Source organism: Giraffa tippelskirchi, chromosome 4 (genome assembly GCF_054371585.1).
Source record: "Giraffa tippelskirchi isolate mGirTip1 chromosome 4, T2T-mGirTip1v1.2.pri, whole genome shotgun sequence".
Classification (NCBI taxonomy): domain Eukaryota; kingdom Metazoa; phylum Chordata; class Mammalia; order Artiodactyla; family Giraffidae; genus Giraffa; species Giraffa tippelskirchi.
This window is the reverse complement of record NC_137278.1, coordinates 112,805,025-112,830,434: the sequence shown is the minus strand read 5'-3', so window position 1 is coordinate 112,830,434 and position 25,410 is coordinate 112,805,025. Positions and strand designations below refer to the sequence as shown.

At 36.5% G+C, this 25,410-nt stretch overlaps 1 protein-coding gene and 2 long non-coding RNA genes across 4 annotated transcripts in view; 2 read left to right on the top strand and 1 right to left on the bottom strand.

Moving 5' to 3' along the window:
* Positions 1–3,426, top strand: part of LOC145547484 (uncharacterized) — a 68,593-nt gene extending 65,167 nt beyond the window's left edge. Inside the window, exon 2 of the long non-coding RNA XR_014083856.1 lies at positions 2,923–3,426. This is a non-coding gene — a long non-coding RNA (uncharacterized LOC145547484). The remainder of the gene's footprint in view (positions 1–2,922) is intronic.
* The window catches only part of PTPRQ (protein tyrosine phosphatase receptor type Q), a 242,572-nt gene that overhangs the window by 41,855 nt on the left and 175,307 nt on the right, over positions 1–25,410 (bottom strand). For both annotated transcript variants that reach the window (XM_081597131.1, XM_081597130.1), the window contains exons 31-35: positions 20,948–21,106; positions 20,264–20,486; positions 18,597–18,670; positions 8,145–8,244; positions 5,671–5,799 (exon numbers count right to left, since the gene is read on the bottom strand). In XM_081597131.1, the coding sequence (XP_081453257.1) occupies positions 5,671–5,799; positions 8,145–8,244; positions 18,597–18,670; positions 20,264–20,486; positions 20,948–21,106 (685 nt within the window). The remainder of the gene's footprint in view (positions 1–5,670; positions 5,800–8,144; positions 8,245–18,596; positions 18,671–20,263; positions 20,487–20,947; positions 21,107–25,410) is intronic.
* Positions 3,509–19,105, top strand: LOC145547485 (uncharacterized). Its single transcript, XR_014083857.1, has 2 exons — positions 3,509–5,811; positions 16,388–19,105. It is a non-coding gene; the product is annotated as an uncharacterized LOC145547485 (long non-coding RNA).

The following is a 25,410-nucleotide window of genomic DNA, read 5'->3' as shown; positions in this document are numbered from 1 at the left end:
ATCAAAATATTTTTCTGCATTTATTGAGATGATCATTTAATTTTTATTTTTCACTTTGTTAATGTGGTGTATCACACTGATCACTTTTCAGATACTGCAAAATCCTTGCATCCCTGGGATAAATCCCACTGGATCATGGTATATGATTCTTTTAGTATACTGTTGAACTCAGTTTGCTAGTATTTTGTTGTGGGCTTGGTCTGTGATATTGGTCTGTAACTTTTGTGTGCGTGCTATCTTTGGTTTTGGCGTCAGGGTGATGGTGGTCTCACAGAATGAGTTCAAAAGTGTTCCTTTCTGTGTAATTTTTGGAAGAGTTTCAAAAGGATAGGTGTTAAATCTTCTATAAATGTGTGGTAGAATTATCTGTGAAGCCATCCGATCCTGGACTTTTGTTTGTCAGGAATTTTTAAATAACAGATTTAATTTCAGTACTTGTAACTGGTCTGTTCATACCTTCTGTTTTTTCCTGGTTTAGTCTTAGTTGGTTGTACCTAAGAATTTGTCCATTTCTTCTAGGCTGTCCATTTTATTGACATATAGTTGCTTGTAGTAATTTCTTTTTTTTTTTCGAACATGGAATGGTGTTCTATTTCACATATGATAATATACATGTTTCAATGCTATTGTCCCAGAACGTCCCACCTTCACCTTCTCCCTCAGAGTCCATAAAACTGTTCTATGCATCTGTGTCTCTTATTCTGTCTTGCATATAGGGTTATCGTTACCGTCTTTCAAATTCCATATATATGCATTAGTATACTGTATTGGTATTTTTCTTTCTGGCTTACTTCACTCTGTATAATGGGCTCCAGTTTCATCCATCTCAATAGAACTGATTCAAATGTGTTTTTTTAATGGTTGAGTAATATTCCATTGTGTATATGTACCACAGCTTCCTTATCCATTCATCTGCTGATGGACATCTAGGTTGCTTCCATATCCTGGCTATTGTAAACAGTGCTGCGATGAACATTGGGGTACACGCGTCTCTTTCAATTCTGGTTTCCTCGGTGTGTATGCCCAGCAGTGGGATTGCTGGGTCATATGGCAGTTCTATTCCCAGTTTTTTAAGGAATCTCCACACTGATCTCCATAGTGGCTGTACTTGTTTGCATTCCCACCAACAGTGTAAGAGCGTTCCCTTTTCTCCACACCCTCTTCAGCATTTATTGCTTGTAGACTTTTGGATAGCAGCCATTCTGACTGGTGTGAAATGGTACCTCGTTGTGGTTTTGATTTGCATTTCTCTAATAATGAGTGATGTTGAGCATCTTTTCATGTCTTTGTTAGCCATCTGTATGTCTTCTTTGGAGAAATGTCTGTTTAGTTCTTTGGCCCATTTTTTGATTGGGTGGTTTATTTTTCTGGAATTCAGCTGCAGGAGTTGCTTGTATATTTTTGAGATTAATTTTTTGTCTGTTGCTTCGTTTGCTATTATTTTCTCCCATTCTGAAGACTGTCTTTTCACCTTGCTTATAATTTCCTTTGTTGTGCAAAAGCTTTTAATTTTAATTAGGTCCCATTTGTTTATTTTTGCTTTTATTTCCAATATTCTGGTAGGTGGGTCATGGAGGATCCTGCTGTGGTTTATGTCGGAGAGTGTTTTGCCTATGTTTTCCTCTAGGAGTTTTATAGTTTCTGGTCTTACATTTAGATCTTTAATCCATTTTGAGTTTATTTTTGTGTATGGTGTTAGGAAGTGTTCTAGTTTCATTCTTTTACAAGTGGTTGACCAGTTTTCCCAGCACCACTTGTTAAAGAGATTGTCTTTTCTCCATTGTATATTCTTGCCTCCTTTGTCAAAGATATGGTGTCCATAGGTTGCTTGTAGTAATTTCATATGGTCCTTTGTATACTTGTGGTGTCCACTGTAACTTTTCCATTTTCATTTTTAATTTTGGGTCCTCTTCTTTTTTTCTTGATGAGTATGGTGAAAGTTTTATTAATTTTGTTTATATTTTCAAAGACTCAGCTTTTAGTTTCATTGATCTTTTCTATTGTTTTTTTCATCTCTATTTCTGCTCTAATCTTTGTGATTTCTTTCCTTCTACTAAATTTGGATTTTGCTTGTTCTTTCTCTAGTTGCTTTAGATATAAGGATAGGTTGTTTGAGATTTTTCTTATTTCCTCAAGTAAGTTTGTATCATTAAACTTCCCTCTTAGAATTGCTTTAGCTGTGTCCCATAGGTTTTAGATCTTGTTTTCGTTTTCATTTGTCTTTGTATTTTTTGATGTCTTCATGATTTCTTCTGTGATCCAGCCTCAGCAGTTTTAAAGAGACAGGTCTGTGCTACCAGTGTGTCTGTATGCTCATATAGCTAATATTTTCTCCTAGAAACATTTCTCACTTCAATGTGTTAATGATGAAAGAGCCATCACAAAACGTTTTTGTGAATTTGTTTATCAAATAGCAAATCCCAGGGTCATTGTCTAATCTGGTGAATGTAGAATAGATGAACCCAAATATTAAATGTTCTTCCTACTATATATTGCTTATGTTCACTAAAAATATACAGAAAATGGCATAATGAAATGATATCATTATCATTCCAAACAAGAATTTAAAACATTTTCTTTGCATATCACTGAATGTTCTCTTGGATTTATAAAGTACTAAATCTTTAAATTTCACTAGTTTTCAAGAAGAAAAAGAATGAGAGAATTCGTCTTCAAGTCCTTTATGAAACAAGGTATAATATAATCAAATGATATGAGTTTACATATATGGAAATTATAGGAAGAATCTTTAAAAATGTATATAGCTATACATGCAGATATAGTTTCTTAACTATAAGACCCTAAGTCCTAAAGTTGATTTTGAATATCAATTATTGTAATGACCATTTTTGGTCAATTAGATAACTCCATTAAAATTAATATTTTAACTGCTGATTAGATATTTTATCATTTCTGTTACAGACAAGTGACAACATATAACACTGAAGAAAACTGGCAGTCCAATTAGCATGAAGAAAATGGGCAGTTTGGAAGGAAAAGAATTTGCCTAAACCTCAAGTGGAAAGAGCATATGTTGGGTAGATTTAAAGGAAATTGTCTAAGTTCCTTCTTATAAATAACCGGCACATGGCATAAGTTACTCAACAATTTGGAAGCTAACTCAGACTCCTTGATTCTTCACTCTCAGAATCTACCATCAATCCTTGTGGCTCAGTCCTCATCAGACATATGTGGCTTTTGATAGATTTAGACTTTTCAGTACCTGAAATACAGGCAAAGAGCTTTAGAGCTTCCCTGAAGGATGACCGCATGCATATGTGCACATGGATAATTATGAATCTGTTGTTAATTACTATTTTTTCTAGTCTTATCATCTAATGTATGTGACTTTATTAACATGAAAAACCTTCAATAAATAATAAAGCTGGAGACAGTTATTTTAATAAATTTCTGTAATCAAGCAAAGCATATTAGTATGTGACATTGGAATTACCAATAAGTATTACAGTTATGATTACTAGAGTCATAACAAACAAGGAAGCAAAAAGCATTGAAAACTAAAATTTCTAACTTTGATATGATTAGCAGTAATATATACCAGTTTTCTATGAGCAAAAGTAGATAAAAATCATTTGAAATATACTTTAAAGACAATTCTACATCTATTTACAAATAAAGTGACATATATAAACAAACATGGAAGCAGGAAAATAAATAATGTTTGATGAGGCTGTCCTTGAATTTTAAGTACCCACTAGTAAATAATCTATACAGTCTTTGCCCACCTTTTCCATTAGCTGTCATGACAGATATTTAAAATATATATCTTATCCCTTTTTGATAATGGCTGTGTTCAGTGGAGTAGGGCAAGCTGTGAAAACACAGAGCTTAGAGGATCTGACCTCACATAGCCTCTATAGAATGGTAACCTTCTTGAAAAAGAATACTTTCTCCAATACTGACTGGCTTTTTTCACTGTATTATAACTCCTAAAGAGCCTCATACTAGAGACTTTTGGGGGATTAATAAAGATTCTTTGGTTTGATTCCTGGGTCAGGAAGATCCACTGGAGAAGGGAAAGGCTACCCACTCCAGTGTTCTGGCCTGGAGAATTCCATGGGCTGTAAAGTCCATGGGGTCACAAAGAGTCGGACACGACCGAGCGACTTCCACTTAAAAAAATACTGTAAACATGTTTGACTGCTTAGAAATTCACATGAACAGATTCAACTAAATTGTTCAAAAAACTAAAATTAATTACACTCAGAGATTTGAAGTTTCATTCCTTTTACGCTTCACATGTAGAAGAAAGACGAAGATACCAGGCCTTAATTGAGAAAGGGGTGTGGAAAGGGGGTTGGGCCCACAGGGGAAAAGGAGAAAAAAACTTCCTTTTACTCTGCAGCAGGACCCTTACAGAACTGAGGCATAGCCTATTACTACTGATGTTCTATTGTTACTATGATATGATTTAGCTTGGGCAGGTTACTCTGCAGATCTATTGATCTTTTATGTGGTTTAAATATATATCTTACAGTCTTTGGAGCACTATCCATTTAGATAGGAATAACCCATATTAGAACATAAACAAATGTAGATAAGTATAAAGGAATTTTCATATCCAACGAACCAAAGTACTTTGTAATTTACTGATAACACCGAGTAACTTTCATTTTGTAGCATTCAGAAGGACCCTGCTTATCAGATGACACTTCCATCTATAGCACATATTAGATGTTTTTAGACATGCTGGAAATATTTGTGCAAAGTCAGTCTATTAGGTAAAGACCAGCTTTGGTAAATAACAACTATAAATGATTAATTCCTTTTTAAGTTTAAGACCTTTGGTGTCATATTTTCATAGTAATAGCTTCTAAAGGTTCAACACAACTATACAGCTACTTTGTAACAATTGTCACATGCTTGTGAGCATCATAAAGTACTGAATCTCATAAGAATCTAAAACTTTCTGATGATAGTTTTTATTAGTTTTAAGAATTTGGTTAATTATCTTAATAGAAGTTTTTCAAATGTTTCAACATTTTGAAAAACTTATGATTTTAAAAGAATATAAAATTACTTAACATTTACAATTAAGTACTCATATTTCCGAAACATTTTGATGGCACATGCTTAATGCATACTTTAAAATTTTTCCTTTCAAAGATAAATTTTACTTTGTATTTAATCCTTAAATACTAAGCAATTTAAAAAATGAAGTGTTAATATAATTTAGACTTTAATGTAACTTTACATTAAATAAAATCATTTTTTACATTAAATAAAGAGCTTAAGAAAGGCTTTTATAAAAAATGATAAAAAGAATGTCAAGTAGTAACAAATTTAAATAAATATGTAATTTAAAACATGGACAGGAAAAATCCAATGTAAAAAAAATACTATCATATGTAGTGAATTATTGGACATAATTTTAAAGATTTAATGTATACAAATATTGTCTCAGGAAGAAAAAAACTTTGCTGAACATTATAGACCCAGGTTCATATTGAACTCAAAGTATTAGGAAGATTAAGTGATTCTCTGAACACCAGTGAGAAGTGTGTGGAAGATGGAGGTCACCCTTTGAAAGAAAATCTCTGTGACCTGTGTAAATAGAAGCCCCACAATCACTTCCAACAAGTACAGGTCACAATAGGGTCATGGCTCCAGGCCCTTTGGACCACTGTTCGCCCAGAGGAGTGTGCTCACCGCGTTAATCTCTCGTCCTTCAGTTCCAAGTCCGCCACAGTGATGAGCTGATCCAGCTTGAATTTAGTGTCAATAATTTCTGCATCCCGAGGAGAGTATGTCCCACCTTCTTTCTGCTTCTGTCGAATTCTAAAAGTAAGTGTAGTAAAGTCCAAGGAGGAACTAGCATAGAAAGCACGTATTTGTATTTAGATTTCTTTTTAAGACATTAGTCAAATAATTTCTTTGTTGGGATCACTTCTATGGACACGTTGCAAATTTACAGCTACTCAGATTCTTCTCCCTGTTTTAATTCCACAGAATATATTCTACTATAACTTTTTAACATGCTATTTTTAATGAGAATCAGTTCTTCAAGGCCTGAGTCCACTGACACATTTAAAGTATAGAGTGAATGAGACGGATGTTGTGAGCTTGTTTCTCCTCCCTCAAGCTGTTCCATAGGTTTATCATAAAAAGGAAATATGCCAATGTGGTCACAGCTCATTGCTATCAGCACCAGTTCAAATAGACAAACTTCCACTGTTTTTACCTACATAAAACACTTACATATGATAAGATACATAAGTGTTTTATAAAAATATTGCCAAGTATGTATATCTAAATATAATTATATATTCTTTATATAATCTAAGAATATAATATAGAGCCAGAAAACTCAGGTTCAAAAATAAAAGTCACCTGAATCTGCAAATCAAATTGATGTTAAATATAAAGTAATATTTAGCTTTTCTATCTTTTGTACTGCAAATATTTAATACTTATTATGATTTGTGTTGAGGATGATATAGAAAATATAACATATGGTCCTTATCCTCAAGGACATAATTTAGTTGAGAAGGATTGGAATGTAGAAAAAGCATACAGAGGAAAAATATTCAAATTACAACTTGTAAAACAGTAATTGATCAGTTATGAAATGATATTACAACTATTGGCACTTAGAAGAAATAAAAAGGAGAGTTTGACTTGGGTGTTGCAGAAGGCGGAGGAAGCACATTTACAGTTGACTGAACAAAAGCAGAAGTGTGTGAAAGCCTAAGGGATGTTCAGGTGAGATTAAACTCTGTTGGGTGAACAGCCACATGTAGAAAAGTTGTAGGGAATAAGAGGGGGCCATTTTCTGCCCCCTAGAGGAGTTCATCCTATAAAGAAATGATTTGGGAGCAGAAGAACACTGTGAACACAGTGGCTGCATGTCCCTGGGGGACAAGGACCATAGCTTGCACAGTATAACTCTCACCATCTTCTGGCTGAATCTGAGAACACTATCTAGTTTAAGAAAAATATCTTTCGAAAGCCCTTCAAATTTTCTATCAAAATGATAATTTAAAAGATTCAAGAGGAAATAGAGGATGCTTGGCAAACACAATACAGGACAACATTCTTCAGATAAAGCAGAGCCTACTGAGGTACTTAGGAAATTAGCGTAACGGTTATTTTTACAATTGGAAGGTCCCTCTAACTTGGCAATCTATCTTATGAAACTGGATTTCAGAATCACAACTAAGATTTCCCCTGTGCTGTGTGCTGTGTGTTTGTCACTCAATCTGTCTGACTCTTTGCGACCCCAGGAACTGTAATCCACCAGGCTCCTCTGTCCATGGGATTCTCCAGGCAAGAATACTGGAGTGGGTTGCCATGACCTCCTCCAAGGGATCTTCTCAACCCAAAGATCAAGCCTGATTAAAATATTTTTAATTAAACCTATCAGAGTTATTAAATATTCAAAGATGTAGAAAGCCTGGCACCTTCCCCTTTTGTGTAAACTTGTCTCTCAGTCCTACATCTACTTCTTTGTCCTGCTTTGAGATATTGGAGCTAGACTTCTTGGCCAGCTGGTGGGATGTTGAGCCTTCTTAAAAGAGGACACTAGTCATCCTGCAAGGCAGTAGGGGCAGGGAGACAGTTCCCTTGTGTGTTCTAGGGCTGCATTATTATAATTCATTGTGGAAGGCCAGTAGTCCACCTAAATGAGTTCTAGCGGCTTCTAAAGTTCATGCTGTCTCCGTCCCATCAGAGAATGATGCTAAGTAGCTTCAGCCCATCCACAGTCAGGCAGCAGGGACTGCTTTCACTGTCTAATTCCAGGCTGCCTACCCTCCAGTAACAATGGGCAGCTTCTACAGACCAGCTCCAGCCGCTTTCTCTGTCCTATTTCTTTGCTCACTGTAATAGGAGACGTGCCTGTGGTGGCCATTTCGTGACAAACTTGGGAGCGAGACAGCTTCTAGTTTGTTCACGTATTGTCCACTTTCCCTTAGGCTAGAGAGAGCAGCTTTGTTAAAGTTGCTACTTTTGGATCCTTTAGTGTTTTCTTTTACTCCTTTTAATAGTTAACTGTTTGTATTTGTTAACAGTTGTTATTATTAAATGCCTCCCATTCTAGTAACCACTGTGGGCTTCTGTCTCCTACTTAGACCGTAACTGTCCATAAAGCATCTTAGGAATAAGTCTTATGTAAATAGTCTTACCTTGCAAATACAAAAACAGCTGTTCCAAGAAGAATGATGGAAAGGATACACAAAGTGACTGAAAGTATAATCTCTACAGTTCGTTCTGAAAGTCCTTCACCTGAAGAGAAAGTGTAACATGACCATTAATTATTATTATATGGGATACTATGTTGGGTCTAAAATACAGAAAGATATACTTTGGCCTATTTCTCAATAACGTTAACAAAATGTACACATATATTTATCTTCTAGATCTTTTAACTTTGGACCTCAGTCCTTGGTCCTCTTTTTTCTATCTAAACTCACACCCTTGGTATACTAATGCAACCTCATGGTTTTAATTTTCATCTATATGATGATGTCTACTTATCTGTAATCTAAGGAACTCCAAATTTGTATATCCAATTGCCTACTATACATCTTATATAGAAATGTAATTAAATTTTAAAAATCAGAATGTCCCAAGCTGAACTCCTATCCGTCCCTCCTTTCAGCTGCATCTTTCTTCTTCTTAGTTGATGGCAACTTCATTTGTTCTAGTTGCTCAGTCCCCAAATCTTGCAGACATACTTGACTTTCTTATTCACAGAACACATCCAAAATCTCTGAGGAAATCCTGTTGACTCTGTCTTCTAAGTATGCACACTTTTCGCTAAAAGAAACTAGGGAAAATTGGAGGGATAGTAATCCCAAATTGTGATTAGGGCACAAAAGGAATTTGGGACATCTAATGGGGCAAGAAAGCTAAGAAACTATCAAAGGCTAATGGTGTAGAAAGAACAAAAGGTCATCTTTAAGAGGTCCTACTGGCCAAAGATGGAACATTTTAAAATTATGATGAATAAAAACTGAAACTGATAAAAGTATATTCAATATCAGTATAAAAATCCATGAGTTCTAATATTATTCAATGAAATAGAAATGAAAATTAAAATAAAAAATACTACTTTGTAACCTCTGGTTTTAGTTAAACTACTTTTCTTTCACTCTGAAACTTTGAAATTAAAAGGAGAAAATTAAGCCTTTTTTCCCCTGGCTTTCTATTTTTATGAATTAAAAAAAGCCCTAGTTAAGGATAAAAAATTCCTTTTTAGAAGAAAATTCTGTCTAATAAATGGGGAAGAAATAATAAAATTGGAAATTAATTTTGCATTCCTAATGAAATAACTGACTCAGGTAACAATCACAAATGCATCTTTAAATGACTAGGAGGTTGATAGGGACTTGAACAGTTAGGGAATGTCAGACTATCACCTCACAGATTATTTGCTGGTTATAAAATGGGAAAAAAACTTCCAGTGAAGAATCATGCTGTCACTATCACTAAATTAACTGATCAATTTTAACATCACTGAAAATGTGACGAGACGAGATATTATATACCTCCTAATGTGAGGTATTTTGACCTACACAGCAACACCTGTAAAGTATTCCTGCCAAAATGTTCATTGTGCATATTCAGACCTTTAGATCTTATCTCTAATTTATAAGAAAGTAGGAAAAGTAGTTCAAGAATAAAATGACATCAATAAAGAGCAATCAGACAAATTCAGAACATGGAACCACTTATAGGACAGCTCATCTGGTTGCCTAAAGGAGTCTTTGGCAGAGGAGTGGGGAGGCGGGAGGAAGAAGTCTCTTCTAGATGAAAATAGATGAGAAAGGGTGAAAACTGAAAGTGTTAGTCACTCAGTTGTGTGTGACTCTTTGCAACCCCATGGACTATAGCCCGTCAGGCTCCTCTGTCCATGAGATTTTCCAGGGAAGAATACTGGAGTGGGTTGCCATTTCCTTCTCCGGGGTATCTTCCCAACCTAGGGATCGAAGCCGTGTCTCCTGCATTGTAGGTGGATTCTTTACCATATGAGCCACCAGGGAAGCCCAGGTTAAGGGACACAACAATCAAAAATAATGTGAATCTCTCATTTGATCCTGTTTCAAAAAAATTATAAAGAAAAAAAATCAGAGGATGTTTTGAAAATATGTGGTTTTACGTAATATCAAGGATTTAACATTAATTTTGTTTAACTGAAACAATATAATAAAAACAGACTTATTAGAGAAATAAGCTAAAGTATTTGGAGTGGAAGATAATGTTTTCTATAATTTAAAATACTTCAGAAATAAAATGACAAATGCACAAATAGAGCAGATGTGGCAAACTTAATAGGTACTTGGGGTTCATTATACTATTCAAAACTTTTCTGTAATCTCTATTCACCTTTTACTACCTCTTCTGCAAGTAACCTGATCAAGGCCACCATCCTGTTTTGCATGAATTATTGTATGGACACCTAACAAGTCTTCCTGTATCTATCCTTCTCTTCTATGTATTCTCAGCATAGTAAGCAAGAATAAGGCTTTTGAAATATTACCTCTCTACTTAAATTCCTCCTGATCTCTCACAGACAAAATCCAAAGTCCTTCCAATGGCCTATGGCCATAGGTTAATGGTCTCTGGTCCCTCATTAACACTCTGGTTCCCTGTTATCTCTTTGACTTCCCTTCCAATCGCCACCTGGCTTACTGCTTTGGAGCCAGACTGTCTCCTTATTGTTCTTGGGATACACCAGGTCACTTTTGACATAGGGCTTTGTCCAGCTTCTTCCTGTGCCTAGAAAGGAATTTCTCTTGTGGATCTTCCTGGGGAGCCATGTCATTACCTTTAAGAATTTTCTCAAATATCACCTAGTCAATGAAGCCTCTTACAGACTAAATATATGTGTCCCTCCAAAATTCATATGCTGAAACCCTAACACAAATTCAATGTGACAGTATTTGAGTAAGGATGTCATTAATGTTATTTGAGATCTTAAGGGTTGAGCAGAATCAGTGTCGTTTTAAGAAGAGAACACCAGAATCCTATTCTCTCCCTCTGTGTGCACATACTGAGGAAATGCCACGGCAGGACACAGCGAAAAGGAGGCCTCCTCCCAGCCAGGAAGAGAGCGCTCACCACATACTGAATTGGCTGGAACACTTCCTACCTCCAGAACTGTGAGAAAGTAACCTTGTTGTTTAAGCTATGTCTATGGTCTTTGTACGGAGAAGGCAATGGCACCCCACTCCAGTACTCTTGCCTGGAAAATCCCATGGACAGAAGAGCCTGGTAGGCTGCAGTCCATGGGGTCGCGAAGAGTCGGATATGACTGAGCAACTTCACTTTCACTTTTCACTTTCATGCATTGGAGAAGGAAATGGCAACCCACTCCAGTGTTCTTGCCTGGAGAATCCCAGGGACGGGAGAGCCTGGTGGGCTGCCATCTATGGGGTCGCACAGAGTCGGACACAACTGAAGCGACTTAGCAGCAGCAGCAGCAGCATGGTCTTTGTAATGGCAGCCCAAGCAGACTCTGACATTACCCTGTTTAAGATGGAAAGTTACAACTCCTCCACTTCCTGTCTTCCCCCTCCTACCTCCTCTGCACTCTGTTCTACTTTTTCCCCCCTCCATAACCCTCTTAATGTATCTTAAAATCCATTTATTTATTATCTTATTACCAGTCCGGAAGTAGGATTCCTGAAGACAGGAGTCTTTATTTTATTCTAAACTGTATACAAAGTCTGAGAATAGTATCAGGCACATAGCAAATATTCAATAAATACTTTTTAAAATACTGATTAAAAATTCAGTTTTGAAGTAAAAATTAAAAGTTTTCAGGTTGAAGATTAGGCATTAAACCAAATAACTATAAAGTGTTTGTTTTTTATACAATTAGTAATTATCATCAATTTTAAGTTATATAATTTTACTATAAAAAGTATTAAAGTCAGGTGACAACATAAGTTAACTATTTGTAAAATACACAGGGATTAATGTTTCACCTTTATTCCCCTGGCTTGGTGCTTATAAATGTTAACAATCTAAAAGAGTTTCTATGGCTCCTCTGCATGGTGGATTTGAATAAATACTGAATCTTAAACATGTATCAGAGTTTCATGGTCACCTAGAATCTTCACCTAAATTTAGAAGACACTAAATGAGCATATAATAGGTCATAAAGTATTTTAGATACACCTTTTTCACACATTAAAATATAAATGGCTTGTTTCATAAATTTTCACATGCTCATTCCTAACTGGATATGCTTGAGAAAGGAAACATGAAGATAAATAAAGAATCATCTTTATCAGGTAGTATTGAGTCACTAGACCTTGGAATCTAGTAGAAAAGAAATGATTTCATAGACCATAGAAATTTTCAGATTAGATTACCATTTCAAAGTACCAGCCAAGTGAAGTGAAGAAATGACATATAATATATTAATAAACAGTAGGTAATCCTTTTGGCACATGCATTACAAATGTACTGTTAGGAAAGGACAAAATGTACTGTGATTGTCCAGTACAAATTTTGATTCACTGCTATGTATGTACCTACCAAGCATTACCAGTACAGAATGAAGTTATTCTCTAAGTCCTTTCACAGAAAATGGAACACTTCTGCTTGAAAGTATGAGCATTCTTTTTGTAATATGTACAAGTCATTTCCTAATGAGACTTAAAATCCTATGAAAGGCCAAATCATTTTATTTGCATAACAGAATGTTCTACTATAATTAAGCAAATCATAATTATAAAGCACTAATTTTTCATAAGTATTATCTTTTGATTAAAGTTATCATTATTTAAACTCAGCCTATGGATCTGACTTTTTAAGCTAATTTTATATCTCTAAGAAGAAGCTTGAATTAAATGAGTTATAAAGCTCTTAGGACAATGTCTGTCTCTTGATACAGATACATAAGAGAATGTGACTTTGAGCTTTATAACTCATTTATTATGACAGAACTTAAGTAAAAAAGTTCTCTTTTAGCCCTGTACTAGCCATCCAGAATATTTAAATACTGCACAAAGAGCTTACTAAAAGTCATTCTATGTGATAATTCAAGAAATATCTATTAAAATACCCTAAATAAATGCTACTTTCATATATCAGCTATGCAAAATATTAGAAGTAGATACTAAACAATTGTTTCCAGGATGTAGAGAAAAGTCACACCTATTGTTTACAAAAAACAAAAGGAATTACTGCATTTTTATGTGTAAAAATAAAGCATACTCATGCATTAATGTTAGCCTTAAAAACTGAGAAGGTGAAAAGAGAACAGCTAGAAATTGTTTAAAATATTGAGAAGAGAAAATGGTACAGCAAGGATAGGAAGTGTGCATGAGCAGAAAAATTAGCAATAGTAATGAAATTGAAAGCTACTTGGGCACTTAGTAATTTCTAGGCAATACAACATTGCCTGAAGTCAGGTTGCCTGGGTCTAAAAGCTGGTGGTGTACTTCCCCAGCTCTGTAACCTTGGGCAAGCTGCTTAAAGACCCAGCTTCAGATTTCTTAGCAATACATTAGGGATACCCATAAATAGGAAGTCACATTATAGGGTTGTAGTGAAAAAATACATGAGGCTATATGGAAAATACTCATGAAGGGCTTGGCACATAAGTAAACAATGTTTAATATATTTATTAATAACCTTTCTTATTCACTAATCTGTACATTCATCTGATTTAATCTCCCAGTTAAGTTTATGAAAGTGTGAAGTGAAAGTGTAGGTTACTCAGTCGTGTCCAACACTTTGCTACCCCATGGACTGTAGCCCGCCAGGCTCCTCTGTCCATGGGATTCAGAGGCAAGAATACTGGAGTGGGTTTCCATTTCCTTCTCAAGGGGATCTTCCCAACCCAGGAATTGAACCCGAGTTTCCTGCATTGCAGGCAGATTCTTTACTGTCTGAGCCACCAGGGAAGCCCAGTTAGTTTATGAATTGGGTATTATTCTACTTTTGGAAATGAGACTGCAGAGGTTAATTTGTTAAGTGACTAATAAAAAGTCACAAATTCCATATATGCCAAAATGGCCTGAAACATGCTTGTCTGGTTGCAGAGTTTACGAGCTTGACTATCACATTACTACTGCCTGTGAACATCATAAAACTTCCCCCTGTTACTTTTGCCACAAAAAATATATAGTGACTCCCTATTTTTCTTCCCAAGCGAGAATACTGGAACTTTTCATTGTTAGCACAGTAATTAAATGAGTGTTATGACAAAAAAAAAAAGAAAAAAAACAATCACAGAGTGCCTTTGCCGTGGAGCTTGTTTCCTCTCTTTCAGCTTTAATGAAGCCCTGTGAGGAGCGTAAAGGAGTGTCTGGTGTTCAAATCACAGGAATCCTCTATAATGAAACCTTGTAATCAAAACATTGCCTGCAAGCAGTTTCCATAAACTTATATACCTAAGGAGGAGAATTTGGTGAATTTGTGAATTTGTTGAATTTGTGAATTTGGTGAATAAAAATTCTAAGGCTCAATCCTGAATGCAAATAAAAGCAAGTAAGTTGTAAGTATATCTTTAGGATTAAAATGATGACACTTGTCCTTTTGCATTATTCCTACAGGTCATCAAGATTTCCCCAGGTGTGATTTCTCTTCCACCTTATTCATCTTTATTTAGCAAAAAGCCCTGTCTGGCCCCTTCTCGCTTGTCCTGCTGCTAGCCTTTTCACTAATCTTAAGCCTTTTAGTTCATCTAAACAAAGTGATTCTTTGCTCCTAATTTAACATCCCAATAATAATATCTCTACAGTCATAGCCATTATCAAAATGGTCTGTCTTGTAAGTGCCTGTCCTATACTAACTTCAAAACACAGCCTTCAAAAGGTGCTTAAATCCTGAAGACTGTACTGATAGATAACACAACTTGAAGCTCCTTGCCTGTGGTGTGCAAAATACCAATGAATGACTATACATCCAGTGATGGTTTGATGATCTAGATGGGACCTAGACTTCTTTGGCTAAAGTGTGAGATACACTTAAGGATTGGGCAGGCTTGTGAGAAATGCTGGGAGCCACTCGTCCTGTACACTAATATATGACATATTCAAGAGAGAGGACTCAAAGTACATCCTTTGTACTCTTATGACCCCGGGGATATTATACCAATGCATTTACTATTTGCTGGCCTCCACTCTCACAGCTATGAAATCATTCTTGCCATTGACCACTGCCCACTATAGAAATGATCGACTTTAGTTCTTTTTTGAGTCCTTCTACTATATCCTCCTCAGTAATGTTCTTTTTCCAAAAACTATGACTTCATGCCTTTTTTGAATATCAACTGTAGACCAGCACCTTTTCTGGAGGTGCACTTTAGTGCCTGACTCATCAGAGTGAACCTGACAGACACAGAACCACAATATCCAATAGCTAGCTTAAAAAAAAAAAAATTAATGTGAGCAGAAATTGACGGTGCTACTTCCATTAACCAGCAGAATGACTGAGCTACTTTGCTCTACATCAAAGAATTCTGCTCCAGTGGTACATGACACATTACAAATCTGAACATTTCATTTCACTATAACCGAGGGTTGCACTCCTTTAAACTCCATCTACTCCTGTCCGGTACTGTTTTACTAGCTGCTGCTGCTGCTGCTGCTGCTAAGTCGCTTCAGTCGTGTCCGACTCTGTGCGACCCCATAGACGGCAGCCCACCAGGCTCTGCCATCCCTGGGATTCTCCAGGCAAGAATACTGGAGTGGGTTGCCATTTCCTTCTCCAGTGCATGAAAGGGAAAAGCGAAAGTGAAGTAGCTCAGTCATGTCCGACTCTTAGCGACCCCATGGACTGAAGCCTTCCAGGCTCCTCCATCCATGGGATTTTCCAGGCAAAAGAGTACTGGAGTGGGGTGCCATTGCCTTCTCCGTTTTACTAGCTAGAGATAACTATCTAGGTAGCAGAATTCCACAAGGTTAGAGTGAGCATTACAGAACAAAAGCCTATTATCAAGCTGCTGTCTGTCAGGAGAGAGCCCGCTGAAGGCCACTCTAAGGAGGAACCTGAAAGGCTGTCCTAATGTCACTGGTCTATGCATGCTCAGTCGTGTCTGACTCTTTGTGACCCCGTGGACTGTAGTCTGCCAGGCTTTCTGTCCATGAGATTTCCCAGGCAAGAACACTGGAGTGGGTTGCCATTTCCTTCTCCAACAAATAACATGAGCCCTGAAAAACTGATTGTAGATACATATGACCCTTGCCTGTCACTACCCCTTACCAACCCAAGGGCATTCTACCTACCACGTCCAGTCTGGTTCCCCAGTGGCTCCTCCTCTAACCTTGCTAACATCTGGTGCTCTGCCCTTCCTTCTACATCTTACATCCTCTGACACTCCTGCTCTTACCAGGGCACACAAACATTAGCCCCTGGGTGACTGGGGTGGTGGTGATGATTTCAGGAGAGGAATCAGAGAACTTACAAGCATATTTCTCCTACCTTCTAGAATTACTGTATGCCACTGCCTTGGCTGTGAGAGAAAGGAAGGAAAAGAAGAGACCATCGCCGAGAAACATCTTGAGACCACCTGTGGCCAGTGCTGAAGGGGGCCCATCCTTGGCCACAAGGATGCTGTTTTGCAGTATCTGAGGAGTCATGTCTCTGTGGACTATGGTTCCTAATGCTTGACTTTCCCTCGTCTTTCATGCCTATTAACCCAAGTGTGTCAACTTTACATTCCAGACAACCAGTTGAATATGTTGTTCTCATATCAATAATCTATACAAACCCAAGAAGCTGTGAGATGAATAATACACAGCAAATAATACAACAAAGTAACTCTTTTTAGCACTGCATCTACAAAATGTCATTTCTCTAAGATGTATGAGCTAATCCATTTGTCCTACGTTTCTTATCTTCCATCAGTTAATATACTGGGGTCAGCATTTAGCTGTGGTAATATGTGGTTTCTGAATGCTATACTCTAAAGGAAATTATGTTGATGCCACTAAAACATTTACTGTGGCAGTGTCAGGCGTGATAAACACATCCTCCAAATGCAGAAACACTTGACAAAAGTTTAAAATGATTGAAATTATTATGTAAAAATAAACCAGTGATGTTTATGGAATTAAGCAGACAGCAAGCCAATGAAATTTGTTATTCTTTTATAAACATTAATGTAGCAATGGTGTACTACATTTCATTTCTTCAAGATCCAAAGTTTCCTTAACTAAGTGGAGGCCGCAGAAACTGGCTTTTTATACAATTAATGGTCCAGAACCAGATGAGAATTTCTAACTAAAAATGGTGGAACATTTTCTATCTTCTCTCAACCATAACTCTCACTGAAGTCTATTGCACTGATGATATATACTGTGGATCCGAACAACATACAGAGTTCCATAGGCTCAGAGACTGGTACACAGGAGATAGAAAGTTGTGAATTACTCAGAGAAATCCTAGGGAAAGAATTGCTCCCAAGGAAGTATAATTTTAAAATCTTTCATTATAGCCTATCAAAAAAGAAGCTATTAAACATTCAGCATTTTTATTAACTATAAAAGGTTAATATATTTACCCATATTGTTTTACATTAGTCTTTCAAGACAGATAATATCACCATTTTCCAAATAAGGAAGCTGAGGGTAATAGAAATTATTTTCTCAAGTGGTAGAGTCAAGATTTGAATCCAGATCTAAATCCTGCATTTGCAGTTTAATGGTTATAAAATTTGTGCTGACAGAGCCACTTAATCACTGAATCTGGGCCACAGTTTCCTCATCTGCAAGATGGAACTAACATTAGCAACCTAACCGGGTTTCTGAACCTCAGCACATTGATTAGGGGTTAAATAATTCCTTGCTAGAGAGGCCTGCCTATGCCCTGGAGGATAGGCAGCAGCATCTCTGACCTCTTTGCCCACTAGATGCCACTAGCTCGGCTCCCACACTTATGACAACCCAACCAAAAATGTCTCCAGACATTGCCAAATCCCCTGGACAGCAAAATCACTCCATTGAGAACCACTGACCTAAATTTAAAGGATAGTTGTGAAGGAGCCATCAGTTTATACATACTAAGGACCTCAGAGTGTGTCTGGCACAGAATATTTAATGTTATATATGTTGATGGTGAAGGAGGCGGAGGAGAGAAAGAGAAGTAGTAGTAGGAAGGGGAGGAGGGGGAGAGAAGGGGAGAAAGAGAAAAGAAAGAAGTACACTTGCATCTGACTGAATGGTACTTACGTTTTATCCAGGCCTGACTGGGTGGATATAATTGAAAAACTCATGAAAGCACTGATCAGAAAGAAAACTTTAAAAGACTGATAAACTTCTAACTTTTAGGATTATTTCAGAAAAAGTTCCTTAATCCTTTTTCACTTTTATGAAGTAAAAATGTTTTACATAGAAGATTACATATTAAAAAACCAATTATTTTCTTAGTGTAATATCCGTACACATCAGCCTAGACTGAATACCATATTGATATCTATGTCCAAATTTGAATAGATGGAGCATCCATCACTTCAAAGAGTATTATAAATACTACTCTTTCCTTAGTCAAGATAATTAACCTGGAAGTGATTTTATACTTGAGAACATTCAGTCACGGAATACATTTACTAAGGAATATTACAGCTATGATTAGCATGTTGAGATTATAAATGAAATTAAACTACAAAAATGTCTTACTTAAAGTCTTAACAGGATCAGAGTAATCAGAGTCAGTAAATTGTCCCATGACATTTGTGGCTCTAAATTTAAATCTGTGGAAGAAGAAAAACAATTTACATATTACTTTTTTTCTATGTATAATTTAAACAAATAGCTGTGGGAAAATACATTTTTGTTCAGAGAACATGAATTTACAAAGTATAAACTTAGAAAGCTGCCACCATCAGAACAAATAGTATCTTTATGTGAGATGAATAATTGTCTTGGACACAGACCTTTTCAATTTCATCAAAGTGTGACTAAAAATTTGACCAGATTCATGAATAGTCAGCAGTTAATCAGATTAAGTAGATCATCTCCCTCATAGATTTGTTTGGATGAAATGACTTAATGTGAGCACAAGCACACTGTAATTAAACATAACTATTACACTTCAAACCACCTTTGAAAATACAAGTGAGCCAGATTTAGAATGATCATATAGAACTTACCTTGTTCACATGTAAATAAAGAATAATGCTTATTAATTCTGAGTGTGCACAGCTATATTTTCACTTTATATGCTTCCATGACATACAACATAGAAAATGGGTGCAGAAGAAAATCAACCTTAAAGATCGCTGGATAATTCTATCACCACAAAGACAATCAAAATTTACCTTATTTTAAAACTATGAACATACAAGAATTTTAAAATATAACATCAATCTACATTAATAATCTCTGCCATTCTCAAATTCTTATGATTTTGTGGTTTATATGAAATGTTTTGGTAAAATTATGCAAAACCAATACTTCTTGGGTAAAAAACTTTATAGTGTATCATATCTGTAACTATTATTGTATGATGATTAATTTCAGGGCATAACTTAGTAACCCAATTAAGTGTTCTTAATAACAGATGGTAGGCATTTGGAAAAAAATGCTCTAACTTCTCTTTCTAAAGTTAAGTTGCCCTAAGATGTTTATGAAGAATTGAATAATGCTTTAACTAGTAGGCAAAAGTGAAACTAGCTGTATTTTTCAAATTTAGTATTAACAATTATATTTTGGAAATTAAATTTTTAAAAATTATAGTCATAATAGTCAACTTAGTAGGAAAAAAATAAGCCAAATTTAGCAAAGCATTTAATAGAGCTAAAATATTAACATCTGTTTTTATATTAGACTATTATAATCTACACAATACCAAATACTAAAGGAATTGTAAATATTTTAATACATCATTTAGATGTTTGATAATATGAAGAGCTGAAAATGATTGTTATGACTGACGTAAAGTGAAGCCACAATTAACTGGAAGACAAGGATAGTGTTTCTAAAACCGTATATACATCAGCATGCATGGCAGAATAATTAGTTGAGAAAGACAAAACATTACACATTAGTCATCCGAAAAGAATTAAATTCTCCTACCTGAGTTCTCCAATTTGCACAATATTCATATTGCCCTTAGTTACTTATTTCAAACCATAATTACTTTTAAGTTTGCCTAGTTTCCCTAGAACTGTACTTTTACTGAATGAAAGGACAATGCCTTGTTGATCTTTATAATGCATCAGGTCACAATTACATTATGGATATCCAGTACTTATTGGAAAAAATGAAAGGAGGGGTAGATGGATGGGTTAAAAATGTCAACTAGCTTGCTATCATGATGCATAGTAAGCATAAATTGTACTTACAAGTATTGCTTTTTTGGTTTCAGAGGTCCATTGCAGATTTTGTCTTCATTACCAGCAATCATACATGCATTATCAGCACCTATGATGTAAATTTCTTCATTGCCACTAAACTTTGCCTTTCCCTCTGTACATGGGGGGTTAGGAAAGCCTTCATTTGTAAAATATGGCCTTGGTTTATTAAAATATGCATCATACCACTTTGTTACATTTCCATCATGCTGAGCTATTTTCAGAAAAAAGAAGAATTATTACAAGTCATATCCAAATGTATTTTCACATTTATAAAAGACATTTCTATAATTGCATGAGGAAAATCTGGATGCAACATCTTTCACTTTCTGAACCACCAGGGATGATTCAACTGATCTACTTGGATAAGCAGGTAACCCTATCCATCCCATCACACATGAATCCATAGAACTGTTATGGAGAATGACATCTCAGAGAAAAAGCATTCTTCAGTCAAGAGTAACTCTTTCCCACCTTCAAAGAAGCTATCAAGACTGCATCCTGCCAAAATCCTACCAGCATATAGAATAAAAATATTTTAACCACATCTCTTTTAATTTTGATAAACTATTTAGGCAAAAATTAATGATGTTACTAATTTTGAATTGAAATGTCTTTAGCATTCAGCAGTCCACACTCCACAATTTAACAAGATAACCTGGCATGTGATGATACCTCCAGCTTCTGCTACAAGCACTTGTACATTTTTGATTGGTCCATGATCATCATTGTAGTAACATATTGGCATTCTGATTGTAATTGTTGTTGAAGTCACAAGAAGTTTTCCTGTGGCATCATAAATAGGGGTTGGTTTGGTTTTTGGTCGTGCTGGAGCTATAAACATGAAGAAGAAATATCACTACCTGTTGATGTTTTGTTCTTACAGAAAAGAGAAAATCATTTTAAATTCTCCTTTCATACAGGTAATTTACAGATAAAGTGATGACAAACATAAATAACATGAAACATTTTTGTTTGGATACAGCAGATATTTGGCAATTATTACCTCCTAATGATATAATTATATATTTGAGACTTGCCTGAGATAATGGAGCCCAGGTGTGATTTTCAGACATCTGATTCCTCTTCAAGTATTAAATTCAAACTATATATACATATATATATATATATAATTTTCACAAATATATTAAATCATACTAATATTTTAGTGTTTTTTTCTCTTACTTCCTTTAGCTGGTTCACTAATTTCTGTTCTAGTCATACCAGGAGCCCTGCCCTCCAACCCCACAATTATCCATACCAAACAACTAGGTGATATCCTCTCATATTTTTATGTTCACATAATCATATAAAAATACATAAAGTCATACATAATGGATTTTTCTCACGATACATTTTAATGGGGCTCTGTTAAGTATTATAATTACACCACATATTGCTTTTTTTATTACAATGACTGTGTGAATCTTTTCAAGTCACCAAGTTCTGGGTTAATTCATTCTTGTTAATAACTATATTATATGTCATGGTACAACTGCATCACATTTATTCACCATTCACTGAGCGATGGGAATTCACTTTTCCTTCAGTCTTTGAACATTTGCTTCACTAATCAGCCTTATATCTTTAGTCTTACTCACTGATTCTTTTATTTCTATAGAATATATTCCCAAGGGCAGAATTTCTGAAGCAAAAGATACATGTACTTTTAACTTTAACACAAACTTACAGAATAATTTCTAAAAGTGTCATGATAATTCACATTTTACTATCAATGCATACAAGTATCTTCAAAACTAATATTTGTAGAAGTTCTGCTTGTTTCATCTCAGAGCTCCAAACACTAGCTGTTTGAGCATCAGTAAGAGAAACCCAAGTAAGATGGTAGATGTTGCAAGAGGGCATCAGAGGGCAGACACACTGAAACTAAAATTACAGAAAACTAGCTAATCTGATCACATGGACCACAGCCTTGCCTATCTCAATGCAACTAAGCCATGCCGTGTGGGCCACCCAAGACAGAAGGGGCATTGTAGAGAGGTCTGACAGATTGTGGTCCACTGGAGAAGGGAATGGCAAACCACTTCAGTATTCTTGCCTTGAGAACCCCATGAACAGTATGAAAAGGCAAAAAGATAGGACACTGAAAGATGAACTCCCCAGGTCAGTAGGTGCCCAATATGCTACTGGAGATCAGTGGAGAAATAACTCCAGAAAGAATGATGGGATGGAGCCAAAGCAAAAACGATACCCAGCTGTGGATGTGACTGGTGGTAGAAGCAAAGTCCGATGCTGTAAAGAGCAATATGGCATAGGGAACCTGGAATGTTAGGTCCATGAATCAAGGCAAATTGGAAGTGGTCAAACAGGAGATGGCAAGAGTGAATGTCGACATTCTAGGAATCAGCGAACTAAGATGGACTGGAATGGGTGAATTTAACTCAGATGACCATTATATCTACTACTGTGGGCAAGAATCCCTTAGAAGAAATGGAGTAGCCATCATGGTCAACAAAAGAGTCCGAAAGGCAGTACTTGGATGCAATCTCAAAAATGATAGAATGATCTCTGTTCGTTTCCACGGCAAACCATTCAATATCACAGTAATCCAAATCTATGCCCCGACCAGTAACGCCAAAGAAGCGGAAGTTGAACGGTTCTATGAAGACCTACAAGACCTTCTAGAACTAACACCCAAAAAAGATGTCCTTTTCATTATAGGGGACTGGAATGCTGAAGTAGGAAGTCAAGAAACACCTGGCGTTAATAGGCAAATTTGGCCTTGGAGTACAGAATGAAGCAGGGCAAAGGCTAATAGAGTTTTGCCAAGAGAACGCATTGGTCATAGCAAACACCCTCTTCCAACAACACAAGAGAAGACTCTACACGTGGACATCATCAGATGGTCAACACCAAAATCAGATTGATTATATTCTTTGCAGCCAAAGATGGAGAAGCTCTATACAGTCAGCAAAAACAAGACCAGGAGCAGACTGTGGCTCAGATCATGAACTGCTTATTGCCAAATTCAGATTAGATTGAAGAAAGTAGGGAAAACCACGAGTCCATTCAGGTATGACCTAGATCATATCCCTTATGAGTATACATTAGAAGTGACAAATAGATTTAAGGGACTAGATCTGATAGACAGAGTGCCTGATGAACTATGGACAGAGGTTCGTGACATTGTACAGGAGACAGGGATCAAGACAATCCTCATGGAAAAAAAATGCAAAAAAGCAAAATGGCTGTCTGAGGAGGTCTTACAGATAGCTGGGAAAAGGAGAGAAGTGAAAAGCAAAGGAGAAAAGGAAAGATATTCCCATCTGAATGCAGAGTTCCAAAAAATAGCAAGGAGAGATAAGAAAGCCTTCCTCAGCGATCAATGCAAAGAAATAGAGGAAAACAACAGATTGGGAAAGACTAGAGATCTCTTCAACAAAATTAGAGATACCAAAGGAACATTTCATGCAAAGATAGGCTCGATAAAGGACAGAAATGGTATGGACCTAACAGAAGCAGAAGATATTAAGATGAGGTGGCAAGAATACACAGAAGAACTATACAAAAAAGATCTTCACGACCCAGATAATCACGATGGTGTAACCACTCACCTAGAGCCAGACATCTTGGAATGTGAAGTCAGGTGGGCCTTAGAAAGCATCACTACGAACAAAGCTAGTGGAGGTGATGGAATTCCAGTTGAGCTATTTCAAATCCTGAAAGATGATGCTGTGAAAGTGCTGCACTCGATATGCCAGCAAATTTAGAAAACTCAGCAGTGGCCACAGGACTGGAAAAGTTCAGTTTTCATTCCAATCCCAAAGAAAGGCAATGCCAAAGAATGCTCAAACTACTGCACAATTGTACTCATCTCACACGCTAGTAAAGTAATGCTCAAAATTCTCCAAGGCAGGTTCAGCAATACATGAACCGTGAACTTCCAGATGTTGAAGCTGGTTTTAGAAAAGGCGTAGGAACAGAGATCAAATTGCCAACATCTGCTGGATCACCAAAAAAGCAAGAGAGTTCCAGAAAAACATCTATTTCTGCTTTATTGACTATGCCAAAGCCTTTGACTGTGTGGATCACAATAAACCGTAGAAAATTTGGAAAGAGATGGGAATACCAGACCATCTGACCTGTCTCTTGAGAAACCTGTATGCAGGTCAGGAAGCAACAGTTAGAAATGGACATGGAACAACAGACTGGTTCCAAATAGGAAAAGGAGTACGTCAAGGCTGTATATTGTCACCCTGCTTATTTAACTTATATGCAGAGTACATCATGAGAAACGCTGGGCTGGAAGAAACACAAGCTGGAATCAAGATTGCTGGGAGAAATATCAATAACCTCAGATATGCAGATGACACCACCCTTATGGCAGAAAGTGAAGAAGAACTAGAGAGCCTCTTGATGAAAGTGAAAGAGGAGAGTGAAAAAGTTGGCTTAAAGCTCAACATTCAGAAAACTAAGATCATGGCATCTGGTCCCATGTCCTCATGGGAAATAGATGAGGAAACAGTGTAAACAGTGTCAGACTTTATTTTGGGGGGCTCCAAAATCACTGCTGATGGTGATTGCAGCCATGACATTAAAAGACACTTACTCCTTGGAAGGAAGGTTATGGCCAACCTAGATAGCATATTTAAAAGCAGAGACATTACTTTGCCAACAAAAGTCCATCTAGTTAAGGCTATGGTTTTTCCAGTGGTCATGGATGGATGTGAGAGTTGGACAGTGAAGAAAGCTGAGCGCTGCAGAATTGATGCTTTTGAACTGTGGTGTTGGAGAAGAGTCATGAGAGTCCTTGGACTGCAAGGAGATCCAGTCAATCCATTCTAAAGGAGATCAATCCTGGGTGTTCATTGGAAGGACTGATGTTGAAGCTGAAACTCCAATACTTTGGCCACCTCATGCGAAGGGTTGTCTCATTGGAAAAGGCCCTAATGCTGGGAAGGATTGGGGGCAGGAGGAGAAGGGGACAACAGAGGATGAGATGGTTGGATGGCATCGCTGACTCTATGGACATGGGTTTGGGTAGACTCCAGGAGCTGGTGATAGACAGAGAGGCCTGGCGTGCTGCAATTCATGGGGTCGCAGAGTCGGACACGACTGAACGACTGAACTGAACTAAAGTTGCTTAATCAAACTTCAATTCTCATATTTATAAAATC